This window comes from Nerophis ophidion, linkage group LG09, assembly GCF_033978795.1.
Source record: "Nerophis ophidion isolate RoL-2023_Sa linkage group LG09, RoL_Noph_v1.0, whole genome shotgun sequence".
In the NCBI taxonomy this organism is placed as follows: domain Eukaryota; kingdom Metazoa; phylum Chordata; class Actinopteri; order Syngnathiformes; family Syngnathidae; genus Nerophis; species Nerophis ophidion.
Genome location: NC_084619.1, coordinates 3,282,150 through 3,295,869, shown reverse-complemented (window position 1 = coordinate 3,295,869; position 13,720 = coordinate 3,282,150). Strand labels below are relative to the sequence as shown.

Sequence of the window (13,720 nt, the reverse complement as noted above, 5' to 3'; positions counted from 1 at the left end):
TTAAAACCCACTTAAAATGTAGCGAGCCAGTCATTTTAGTTAGGTGCTATTTTGTTAGCTTGGTGAAATGATTTATATATTTTGCTCATGCCTCTTTTCCAACGTCGCGTTTAAGTGTCTTCTACACACTAAAAAAATGCTGGCTTATTTTTGATAACCAAATTTATGAGTTGCGAGTGTTGGGGTAAATTTTGATGTTGTTTTTATGACGAGCAATCCATTTTTTGGATTTTAAGGCTATTATTTTAAGTCCATTTTTAGGTTTTCTAAACTATGAACCAGTTTTGGTTTGTTTTTCACTGAGTAATGCATTTTTGGGTAAAAGGCTTTTTTTTTTTTAATTGAAAAGTTACTTTTTTTCTTTTTTAATCTTATTCACATTATTTACAATCACACATTTTATGTACATGACAATATTTGAGCATGCTGTATAGAACTACGGCAATTCTTGGGAAAAAAAAAAAAAATGATTTTTTTAATTTTTAACCAATTATTGGGTCAAGGAGAGCTAAATTGCGCAACCCAATAGTTGGTTTTGGAACAACCCAACATTGTAGTTAGCATAACTCAGATTTTGGGTTAAATAAATTCAACCCAACAGTTGGGTTATGAATCAACCAAGATTGAGTTAGCATAACTCAACTTTTGGGTTAAATAACATTAACCCAAAAGTTGGATTATGAATCAACCAACATTTAGTTAGCATACCTAAATTTGGGGTTAATAAATTCAACCCAATAGTTGGGTTATTAATCAGCCAACTTGGAGTTAGCACAACTCAACTTTTGCGTTAAATAAATTCAACCCAATAGTTGGGTTATGAATCAACCAACATTGACTTGGCATAACTCAAATTTGGGTTAAATAATTCAACCCAAAAGTTGGGTTATGAATCAACCAACATTGAGTTAGCATAACTCCCCTTTTGGGTTAAATAATTTCAACCCAATAGTTGAGTTATGAATCAACCAACATTGACTTAACAATACTCAACTTTTTGGGTTAAATAAATTCAACTCAACAGTTGGGTTATGAATCAACCAACATTGAGTTAGCATAACTCCCCTTTTGGGTTAAATAATTTCAACCCAATAGTTGAGTTATGAATCAACCAACATTGACTTAACAATACTCAACTTTTTGGGTTAAATAAATTCAACTCAACAGTTGGGTTATGAATCAACCAACATTGACTTAGCATAACTGAACTTTTTGAGTTAAACAAATTCAGCCCAACAGTTTGGTTATGAATCAACCAACATTGAATTAGCATAACTCAACTTTTGAGTTAAATAAATTCAACCCAACAGTTGGGTTATGAATCAACCAACATTGAGTTAGCATAACTCAACTTTTGGGTTAAAGAAATTCAACCCAAAAGTTTGGTTATGAATCAACCAACATTGAGTTAACATAACTCAACTTTTTTGGGTTAAATAATTTCAACTCAATGGTTGGGTTATGAATCAACCAACATTGAATTAGCATAACTCAACTTTTGAGTTAAATAAATTCAACCCAACAGTTTGGTTATGAATCAACCAACATTGAGTTAGCATAACTCAGCTTTTGGGTTAAATAAATTCAACCCAAAAGTTGGGTTATGAATCAACCAACATTGAGTTAGCATAACTCAACTTTTGGGTTAAAGAAATTCAACCCAAAAGTTTGGTTATGAATCAACCAACATTGAGTTAACATAACTCAACTTTTTTGGGTTAAATAATTTCAACTCAATGGTTGGGTTATGAATCAACCAACATTGAGTTAGCATAACTCAACTTTTGGGTTAAAGAAATTCAACCCAAAAGTTTGGTTATGAATCAACCAACATTGAGTTAGCATAACTCAACTTTTTGGGTTAAATAATTTCAACCCAATGGTTGGGTTATGAATCAACCAACATTGAGTTAGCATAAATCAACTTTTGGGTTAAAGAAATTCAACCCAAAAGTTTGGTTATGAATCAACCAACATTGAATTAGCATAACTCAGCTTTTGGGTTAAATCAATTCAACCCAAAAGTTGGGTTATGAATCAACCAACATTGAGTTAGCATAACTCAACTTTTTTGGGTTAAATAATTTCAACCCAATGGTTGGGTTATGAATAAACCAACATTGAGTTAGCATAACTCAGCTTTTCGGTTAAATAAATTCAACCCAAAAGTTGGGTTATGAATCAACCAACATTGAGTTAGCATAACTCAAATTTTTTGGGCTAAATAATTTCAACCCAATGTTTGGGTTATGAATAAACCAACATTGAGTTAACATAAATCAGCTTTTGGGTTAAATAAATTCAACCCAAAAGTTGGGTTATGAATCAACCAACTTTGAGTTAGCATAACTCAACTTGTGGGTTAAATAATTCAACCCAATAGTTGGGTTGGGAATAAACCAACATTAAATTATCAAAACTTAACTTTTTTGGTTAAATAATTAAATGCAAAAGTTGGGTGGAAACAAATAACCCAAAATGTTAAGTTAAAATAACTTGTCCTTTCTGACCCAGAATTTGGGTTAAAATTGGGTTATTTTTTAACCCAACATTTTTTAGTGTGTAGGGTTGTCGTCACATTTTTTGTTTCTTGAAGTTGCTGACCTAGGCATATTTTCCCAGATGGCCGTTCGAAAGTATTGGGACACGGGGGTTAGATTTTCGCGGCTCAACTCAATCGCATTGTACACCAAGGACAAAAGTATTGGGACACATGAGAGTCGTGTTTTTAACTCAAAAAGGGGTCCCCCAAGGCATGATGTCATCCTAAGTGTTCATCTTCCAGGTGCGTCAAGGCAGGCATGCACGGATGAAGAACCCTGACCTCACCCCGTCGCCGTAACATGTGTTCGCAATGCACTCGGTTAAAAGGAGACCACGCGAGTGCGGACGCTCAGTCGCTCAGGTCGATGACCAGGTGCTCGTAAATCTGCGTCTTCCCCTTGAAGCTGGACGCCAGCAGGAAGCGGCGGTTGTCGATGGAGACGGGCGTGAAGGCCCGCGGCGCCTGGATGTTGAGCTCCTGGAAGTGCACCAACTCGCCCTTCTTGGCGTCCCAGCGGTAGACCTGCGTGAAGGAGTAGTCGCTGCCCAGGATGGCGTACTGCCAGCCGGCCAGCGAGAAGGGCTGGAAGACCATGGAGCCGCGCGAGGGCACGGTCTGCAGCTCCCGGAAGAGAGCGCCGTCCCAGCGCATCACCTTGGAGTCGCCGATGAAGCGCGTCAGGCAGATGAAGAGCTCGGCCTTGACCAGGAAGTGCTTGACGGCGTAGACGTCCTCCATCTCGGGGATGTCGGTGCGTCTCTCGAAGATCTTGCTGCCCTTGTTCCACTGGTAGATGACGGGTCTCTGCGAGCTGCTGGACAGGATGAGGTGGGGCTTGGACGAGATGTCCACGTACTCCACGTCCGTGTCGCGGTACCAGGGGTGGAGCGACTGGTGCGAGTAGAAGCCGTTGCCGTTCCACTTGTAGATGGTGGTGGAGCCCGCCTTGGAGCTGTCGGCCATGACGAAGAAGGACTCGCCGTCGATGCGGAAGGTCTCCACGTCGTTGGGCTTGCGGATCTTCAGGATGTCGATGCCCTGGAGTTTGATGAACTTGTTGGCCGACGCGTCGCGCTTGTAGATGTGGGAGCCGCCGAACAGCTGGGCCACGATGATGAAGAGCTGCTTGTCGATCACCAGAGGCTTGCAGATCACCGTGGACGTGCCTGGAGAAGACCGCAATCTATCAATCAATCAATCAATCAATCAAAGTTTACTAAGGTGCAATGGACATCGAGTGGAGCTGGCAGAATATTGTGAGAGTCCAGTCCATAGTGGATCTAACATAATAGTGAGAGAGTCCAGTCCATAGTGGATCTAACATAATAGTGTGAGAGTCCAGTCCATAGTGGATCTAACATAATAGTGTGAGAGTCCAGTCCATAGTGGATCTAACATAATAGTGTGAAAGTCCAGTCCATAGTGGATCTAACATAATAGTGAGAGTCCAGTCCATAGTGGATCTAACATAATAGTGTGAGAGTCCAGTCCATAATGGATCTAACATAATAGTGTGAGAGTCCAGTCCATAGTGGATCTAACATAATAGTGAGAGTCCAGTCCATAGTGGATCCAAGATAATAGTGAGAGTCCAGTCCATAGTGGATCTAACATAATAGTGAGAGTCTAGTCCATAGTGGATCTAACATAATATTGTGAGAGTCCAGTCCATAGTGGATCTAACATAATAGTGAGAGAGTCCAGTCCATAGTGGATCTAACAGATTAGTGTGAGAGTCCAGTCCATAGTGGATCTAACATAATAGTGTGAGAGTCTAGTCCACAGTGGATCTAACATAATAGTGTGAGAGTCCAGTCCATAGTGGATCTAACATAATAGTGAGAGTCCAGTCCATAGTGGATCTAACATAATAGTGTGAGAGTCCAGTCCATAGTGGATCTAACAGATTAGTGAGAGTCCAGTCCATAGTGGATCTAACATAATAGTGTGAGGTCCAGTCCATAGTGGATCTAACATAATAGTGTGAGAGTCCAGTCCATAGTGGATCTAACATAATAGTGAGAGTCCAGTCCATAGTGGATCTAACATAATAATGTGAGAGTCCAGTCCATAGAGGATCTAACATAATAGTGAGAGTCCAGTCCATAGTGGATCTAACAGATTAGTGTGAGAGTCCAGTCCATAGTGGATCTAACATAATAGTGAGAGAGTTTAGTCCATAGTGGATCTAACATAATAGTGAGAGAGTTTAGTCCATAGTGGATCTAACATAATAGTGAGAGAGTCCAGTCCATAGTGGATCTAACATAATAGTGTGAGAGTCCAGTCTATAGTGGATCTAACATAATAGTGTGAGTCCAGTCTATAGTGGATCCAACATAATAGTGTGAGAGTCTAGTCCATAGTGGATCTAACATAATAGTGTGAGAGTCCAGTCCATAGTGGATCTAACATAATAGTGTGAGAGTCCAGTCCATAGTGGATCTAACAGATTAGTGTGAGAGTCCAGTCCATAGTGGATCTAACAGATTAGTGTGAGAGTCCAGTCCATAGTGGATCTAACAGATTAGTGTGAGAGTCCAGTCCATAGTGGATCTAACATAATAGTGAGAGTCCAGTCCATAGTGGATCTAACATAATAGTGAGAGTCCAGTCCATAGTGGATCTAACAGATTAGTGTGAGAGTCCAGTCCATAGTGGATCTAACATAATAGTGAGAGTCCAGTCCATAGTGGATCTAACATAATAGTGTGAGAGTCCAGTCCATAGTGGATCTAACATAATAGTGTGAGAGTCCAGTCCATACTGGATCTAACAGATTAGTGTGAGAGTCCAGTCCATAGTGGATCTAACAGATTAGTGTGAGAGTCCAGTCCATAGTGGATCTAACAGATTAGTGTGAGAGTCCAGTCCATAGTGGATCTAACAGATTAGTGTGAGAGTCCAGTCCATAGTGGATCTAACATAATAGTGTGAGAGTCCAGTCCATACCGGATCTAACATAATAGTGAGAGTCCAGTCCATAGTGGATCTAACATAATAGTGAGAGTCCAGTCCATAGTGGATCTAACATAATAGTGAGAGTCCAGTCCATAGTGGATCTAACAGATTAGTGTGAGAGTCCAGTCCATAGTGGATCTAACATAATAGTGAGAGTCCAGTCCATAGTGGATCTAACATAATAGTGTGAGAGTCCAGTCCATAGTGGATCTAACATAATAGTGTGAGAGTCCAGTCCATAGTGGATCTAACAGATTAGTGTGAGAGTCCAGTCCATAGTGGATCTAACAGATTAGTGTGAGAGTCCAGTCCATAGTGGATCTAACAGATTAGTGTGAGAGTCCAGTCCATAGTGGATCTAACATAATAGTGAGAGTCCAGTCCATAGTGGATCTAACATAATAGTGAGAGTCCAGTCCATAGTGGATCTAACATAATATTGAGAGAGTCCAGTCCATAGTGGATCTAACATAATAGTGTGAGAGTCCAGTCCATAGTGGATCTAACATAATAGTGTGAGAGTCCAGTCCATAGTGGATCTAACATAATAGTGTGAGAGTCAAGTCCATAGTGGATCTAACATAATAGTGTGAGAGTCCAGTCCATAGTGGATCTAACATAATAGTGTGAGAGTCCAGTCCATAGTGGATCTAACATAATAGTGTGAGAGTCCAGTCCATAGTGGATCTAACATAATAGTGTGAGAGTCCAGTCCATAGTGGATCTAACATAATAGTGTGAGAGTCCAGTCCATAGTGGATCTAACATTATAGTGAGAAAGTCCAGTCCATAGTGGATCTAACATAATAGTGTGAGAGTCCAGTCCATAGTGGATCTAACATAATAGTGAGAGTCCAGTCCATAGTGGATCTAACATAATAGTGTGAGAGTCCAGTCCATAGTGGATCCAACATATTAGTGAGAGTCCAGTCCATAGTGGATCTAACAGATTAGTGTGAGAGTCCAGTCCATAGTGGATCCAACATAAGAGTGTGAGAGTCCAGTCTATAGTGGATCTAGCAAAATAGTCTGAAAGTCCAGTCCATAGTGGATCTAACAGATTAGTGTGAGATTCCAGTCTATAGTGGATCTAACATGATAGTGAGAGTCCAGTCCATAGTGGATCTAACATAATAGTGTGAGAGTCCAGTCCATAGTGGATCTAACAGATTAGTGTGAGATTCCAGTCTATAGTGGATCTAACATAATAGTGAGAGTCCAGTCCATAGTGGATCTAACATGATAGTGGGAGAGTCCAGTCCATAGTGGATCTAACATAATAGTGAGAGTCCAGTCCATAGTGGATCTAACATAATAGTGTGAGAGTCCAGTCCATAGTGGATCTAACATAATAGTGAGAGTCCAGTCCATAGTCGATCTAACATAATAGTGAGAGTCCAGTCCATAGTGGATCTAACATAATAGTGTGAGAGTCCAGTCCATAGTGGATCTAACATAATAGTGTGAGAGTCCAGTCCATAGTGGATCTAACATAATAGTGTGAGAGTCCAGTCCATAGTGGATCTAACATAATAGTGTGAGAGTCCAGTCCATAGTGGATCTAACATAATAGTGAGAGTCCAGTCCATAGTCGATCTAACATAATAGTGAGAGTCCAGTCCATAGTGGATCTAACATAAGAGTGTGAGAGTCCAGTCTATAGTGGATCTAGCAAAATAGTCTGAAAGTCCAGTCCATAGTGGATCTAACATAATAGTGTGAGAGTCCAGTCCATAGTGGATCTAACATAATAGTGTGAGAGTCCAGTCCATAGTGGATCTAACATAATAGTGTGAGAGTCCAGTCCATAGTGGATCTAACATAATAGTGAGAGTCCAGTCCATAGTCGATCTAACATAATAGTGAGAGTCCAGTCCATAGTGGATCTAACATAAGAGTGTGAGAGTCCAGTCTATAGTGGATCTAGCAAAATAGTCTGAAAGTCCAGTCCATAGTGGATCTAACATAATAGTGTGAGAGTCCAGTCCATAGTGGATCTAGCAAAATAGTCTGAAACTCCAGTCCATAGTGGATCTAACATAATAGTGAGAGTCCAGTCCATAGTGGATCTAACATAATAGTGAGAGTCCAGTCCATAGTCGATCTAACATATTATTGTGAGAGTCCAATCCATAGTGGATCTAACATAATAGTGTGAGAGTCCAGTCCATAGTGGATCTAACATAATAGTGAGAGTCCAGTCCATAGTGGATCTAACATAATAGTGTGAGAGTCCAGTCCATAGTGGATCTAACATAATAGTGTGAGAGTCCAGTCCATAGTGGATCTAACATAATAGTGTGAGAGTCCAGTCCATAGTGGATCTAACATAATAGTGTGAGAGTCCAGTCCATAGTCGATCTAACATATTATTGTGAGAGTCCAGTCCATAGTGGATCTAACATAAGAGTGTGAGAGTCCAGTCTATAGTGGATCTAGCAAAATAGTCTGAAAGTCCAGTCCATAGTGGATCTAACAGATTAGTGTGAGATTCCAGTCTATAGTGGATCTAACATGATAGTGAGAGTCCAGTCCATAGTGGATCTAACAGATTAGTATGAGAGTCCAGTCCATAGTGGATCTAACATAATAGTGTGAGAGTCCAGTCCATAGTGGATCTAACAGATTAGTGTGAGATTCCAGTCTATAGTGGATCTAACATAATAGTGAGAGTCCAGTCCATAGTGGATCTAACATGATAGTGGGAGAGTCCAGTCCATAGTGGATCTAACATAATAGTGAGAGTCCAGTCCATAGTGGATCTAACATGATAGTGGGAGAGTCCAGTCCATAGTGGATCTAACATAATAGTGAGAGTCCAGTCCATAGTGGATCTAACATAATAGTGTGAGAGTCCAGTCCATAGTGGATCTAACATAATAGTGTGAGAGTCCAGTCCACAGTGGATCTAACATAATAGCGTGAGAGTCCAGTCCATAGTGGATCTAACATAATAGTGTGAGAGTCGAGTCCATAGTGGATCTAACATGATAGTGCGAGATTCCAGTCCATAGTGGATTTAACATAATAGTGTGAGAGTCCAGTCCATAGTGGATCCAACATAATAGTGAGAGTCCAGTCCATAGTGGATCCAACATAATAGTGAGAGTCCAGTCCATAGTGGATCTAGCAAAATAGTCTGAAAGTCCAGTCCATAGTGGATCTAACATAGTAATGTGAGAGTCGAGTCCATAGTGGATCTAACATAATAGTGAGAGTCCAGTCCATAGTGGATCTAACATAATAGTGAGAGTCCAGTCCATAGTGGGTCTAACATAATTGTGTGAGTCCAGTCCATAGTGGATCTAACATAATAGTGAGAGTCCAGTCCATAGTGGATCTAGCAAAATAGTCTGAAAGTCCAGTCCATAGTGGATCTAACATAGTAATGTGAGAGTCGAGTCCATAGTGGATCTAACATAATAGTGTGAGAGTCCAGTCCATAGTGGATCTAACATAATAGTGTGAGAGTCCAGTCCATAGTGGATCTAACATAATAGTGAAAGTCCAGTCCATAGTGGATCTAACATAATAGTGAGAGTCCAGTCCATAGTGGATCTAACAGATTAGTATGGGAGTCCAGTCCATAGTGGATCCAACATAATAGTATGTGCCATTGAATGCATCATGAGAACTGCCTTTCAAACAGCCTTTCACTTCCCTACAAAACTGTATGTCCCAAATACGTTCCATCAAACAGCTTTCCACACAAGTTTATATCGTGATTTAGTCACACCGGGTTCACGGCAGAACAGGTTACAATACATTTAAATATCTATATCCAGCAACAACAACAACAACAACAAAAAACAATTTCTATAACGTTTTAAACTGTGGTTGTTGTACTTCCTATTTTAGACACTAGATGGCACTGCTTCTATTAAATGCTGTGGCATTGGCACTGAGCAGGTGGCTTGCGTCGAAGAAGAATAACAAAACAACGTGTTGTCAAAGTGTTTATATTCAATCAGACGCGCTGGAAAAGAAAGTTTTTTCCCCTGCGAACAAGTCAAGATAAGTGACAATTTTGTTTGAAAGTAATTAAGGTAATGTGGTCATGAAGTATATCATGTTTAAAGACACAAACTAATCTTTTACGTCGCAACCGTATGATGTTAACATCATTTTTACGTAGAAACCGTAATGTTACCATCTGTTGTACGTAGCAAACGTAATGTTACCATCATTTTTACATAGCTACCGTAATGTTAACATAATTTTTACGTAGCAACCGCAATGTTACCATCATTTTTACGTAGAAACCGTAATGTTACCATCTTTTGTACGTAGCAACCGTAATGTTACCATCATTTTTACGTAGCTGCCGTAATGTTAACATAATTTTTACGTAGCAACCGTAATGTTACCATCATTTTTATGCAGCAACTGTAATGTTAACATCATTTTTTACGTAGCGACCATAATGTTACCATCATTTTTACGTAGAAACCGTAATGTTACCATCTTTTGTACGTAGCAAACGTAATGTTACTATCATTTTTACATAGCTACCGTAATGTTAACATAATTTTTACGTAGCAACCGTAATGTTACCATCATTTTTACGTAGCAACCGTAATGTTACCATCTTTTTTGCGTAGCAACTGTAATGTCACCACAATTTTTTACGTAGCGACCATACCATCATTTTTACGTAGAAACCGTAATGTTACCATCTTTTGTACGTAGCAAACGTAATGTTACTATCATTTTTACGTAGCAACCATAATGTTACCATCATTTTTACGAAGAAACCGTAATGTTACCATCTTTTGTACGTAGCAACCGTAATGTTACCATCATTTTTACGTAGCTGCCGTAATGTTAACATCATTTTTACGTAGCAACCGTAATGTTACCATCATTTTTATGTAGCAACTGTAATGTTAACATCATTTTTTTACGTAGCGACCATAATGTTACCATCATTTTTACGTAGAAACCGTAATGTTACCATCTTTTGTACGTAGCAAACGTAATGTTACTATCATTTTTAAATAGCTACCGTAATGTTAACATAATTTTTACGTAGCAACCGTAATGTTACCATCATTTTTACGTAGCAACCGTAATGTTACCATCTTTTTTACGTAGCAACTGTAATGTCACCACAATTTTTTACGTAGTGACCATACCATCATTTTTACGTAGAAACCGTAATGTTACCATCTTTTGTACGTAGCAAACATAATGTTACTATCATTTTTACGTAGCAACCGTAATGTTACCATCATTTTTACAAAGAAACCGTAATGTTACCATCTTTTGTACATAGCAACCGTAATGTTACATAGCAACCGTAATGTTAACATCATTTTTACGTAGCAACCGTAATGTTACCATCATTTTTACGTAGCAACCGTAATGTTACCATCATTTTTACGTAGCAACCGTAATGTTACCATCATTTTTACATAGCAACCGTAATGTTACCAGGGTTTCCCACACATTAATTTATTTGTGGTGGCCCGCCACGAAAGAATTACGGCCGCCAAAAAAAAAAAAATATATATATATATATATATATATATATATATATATATATATATATATATATTATTTATTTTTTTTCGGCTTTTGACCCTCTCGACCGCTAATAAAAGCAATGGGACTCTGTCTGTGAAAGGAGCTTGTAGTTACATATTATATAAATATCTAAATATTATATAAATATGTATATGAATATGTACATAAAGTGTTGTAATTATATTCCAACTCCGCGTTCTTCTTGGTCATCGCCGCCGCCGCTGCTGCTCAAATTGTCCCATTTACTCTCTGTAAAGCACCAGTTTCATTGTCAGCAAAACAGGCCCAGATCATAATACTACCACCACCATGCTTGACGGTAGGCCTGGTGTTCTCGGGATTAAAGGCCTCACATTTTCTCCTCCAAACATATTGCTGGGTACTGTGGCCAAACAGCTAAAAAAAAAAATTCATCTGACATGACAAGGAAACAAAGATAAGTCCTTCTGGAGGAAAGTTCTGTGGTCAGATGAAACAAAAATGGAGCTGTTTGGCCACAATACCCAGAAATATGTTTGGAGGACAAAAGCTGAGGCTTTTAATCCCAGGAACACCATACCCACCGTCGAGCATGGTGGTGGTAGTTTTATGCTCTGGGCCTGTTTTGCTGCCAATGGAACTGGTGCTTTAAATGGGACAATAAAAAAGGAGGAGTACCTCCTAATTATTCAGGACAACCTAAAATTATCAGCCTGGAGGTTGGGTCTTTGGCGGAGTTGGGTGTGGATGGCTACCAAAAGCGCCTTATTATAGGGAAAATTGCCAAGGGACATGTAACCAAATATTAACATTGCTGTATGTATCCTTTTGTCTGTTGCTGGTGTGAAAGCATGGAATTCTCTGAACAAAGACTTAAAAAGCTGTAAGAATATACTTGAATTTAAAAAAAGTTATAAAAAGAGAAAACTGGAATTATATCAAACTGAATTTTGATTTAGATTGGACGTGTCATTGTGAAAATGTTTAAAGGAAATTTAAAAAGTATGTTGGCGTTCGTGTGTGTGTGAATGTTGTCTGTCTATCTGTGTTGGCCCTGCGATGAGGTGGCGATTTGTCCAGGGTGTACCCCGCCTTCCGCCCAATTGTAGCTGAGATAGGCGCCAGCTCCCCCCGCGACCCCGAAAGGGAATAAGCGGTAGAAAATGGATGGATGGATGTTGGCGTTCGGGTGTTGGTGGAGGGAACAGTTATAGAGCCATCTAAAATAATTTGTGTTAAAAAGGGGGCAGATAAATATAAGAATAGTATTCTTCCATCTGCTCCTTTCTGATCATGGAAATGCATAAGAATAAAAACAAAACAATGAAAGTGTCAATTGTACGTGGCTTGTATGTATATGCATTTTCATGCAAGGAATAAAAATAAATAATGATGATGACTCATCAGATTTGGTCACATTTTCAGTAGCCACATAATAAATTCATAAAAGAACCAAACTTCGTGAATTTTTCTTGGCGACCCACAAGTATGTGCTCCAATCACTCCGTCACAAAACAATAAGAGTTGTAGAAATGATTGGAAACTCAAGCCATGACATGATGTTCTTTACAAGTGTATGTCAACTTTTGATCGCGACTGTATATAGCACTTTTTCTCTAGAGACTCAAAGTGCTCTGCGTAGTGAATGGAACCCATTATCTACATATTTAAGCTACATTCAAATCAGTGTGGGTGGCGCTGGGAGCAGATGGGTAAAGTGTCTTGCCCAAGGACACAGGCGGAATGGCGGATTCGAACCTGGAACCCTCAAATCGCTGGCACGCCGCTCCATTTATGACGTTAAGAAGCACAGAAAGAATTGTAGTATGACACTGAAGGACAATTTTCTTTTTTTTAGCTGGTGCTGGCGATGATTATGGAGGAACTACTTGATTGGAGGAGTCAGAAGGATTCAAGACAGCGTAAGTAAATGTGCTTCACATTATTAGCTGCGTGTAAACAATGTGCTTTTTGTTAATATTGCAACTTTGTATGTACAAGCTGATTGGAAGTATCATCTCTGTTAATATTACATGCATCCATGCATCTTCTTCCGCCTCCGAGCCCAAGCAGAGAAGCTCAGACTTCCCTCTCCCCAGCGACTTTGTCCAGCTCGTCCCGGGGGATCCCGATGCATTCCCAGGCCAGCCGGGAGACATAGTCTTCCCAAAGTGTCCTGGGTCTTCCCCGTGGCCTCCTACCGGTCGGATGTGCCCTAAACACCTCCCTAGGGAGGCGTTCGGGTGGCATCCTGACCAGATGCCCGAACCACCTCATCTGGCTCCTCTCCATGTGGAGGAGCAGCGGCTTTACTTTGAGTTCCTCCCGGATGGCAGAGCTTCTCACCCTAACTCTAAGGGAGAGACCCGCCACCCGGCGGAGGAAACTCATTTCGGCCGCTTGTACCCGTGATTTTGTCCTTTCGGTCATCACCCACAGCTCATGACCATAGGTGAGGATGGGAACGTAGATCGACCGGTGAATTTGTCAACCATCACTTAAGACAGACCTGGTCATTTATTTTTACCCGGGAGTCACATTGATAGAGGGACTGGATCTCTTCCACTCTAGTGTTCCAAGTGTTGCCCCCCCCGGCTAAAGACCTGTATGTTGGCATGTAACCCAGCAGATGAGGGGGTAGCTTCCCTCTGCCTCCAGGTGGGGGGACGGATCCTGACTGTTGCGCTTACGCACCAAACAGTAGCTCGG

General features: G+C 40.2%; 1 protein-coding gene and 1 long non-coding RNA gene across 3 annotated transcripts in view; one reads left to right on the top strand and one right to left on the bottom strand.

The window, feature by feature from the left end:
• Positions 1-2,041: 2,041 nt before the first annotated feature.
• LOC133558908 (leucine-rich glioma-inactivated protein 1-like) overlaps positions 2,042-13,720 on the bottom strand; it is a 47,081-nt gene continuing 35,402 nt past the window's right edge. Inside the window, exon 8 of the mRNA XM_061910064.1 lies at positions 2,042-3,711. Coding sequence (XP_061766048.1) covers positions 2,894-3,711 — 818 coding nt within the window. The 3' untranslated portion in view covers positions 2,042-2,893. The remainder of the gene's footprint in view (positions 3,712-13,720) is intronic.
• The window catches only part of LOC133558909 (uncharacterized), a 96,037-nt gene continuing 91,736 nt past the window's right edge, over positions 9,420-13,720 (top strand). For both annotated transcript variants that reach the window (XR_009808057.1, XR_009808056.1), the window contains exons 1-2: positions 9,420-9,552; positions 12,870-12,933. This is a non-coding gene — a long non-coding RNA (uncharacterized LOC133558909). The remainder of the gene's footprint in view (positions 9,553-12,869; positions 12,934-13,720) is intronic.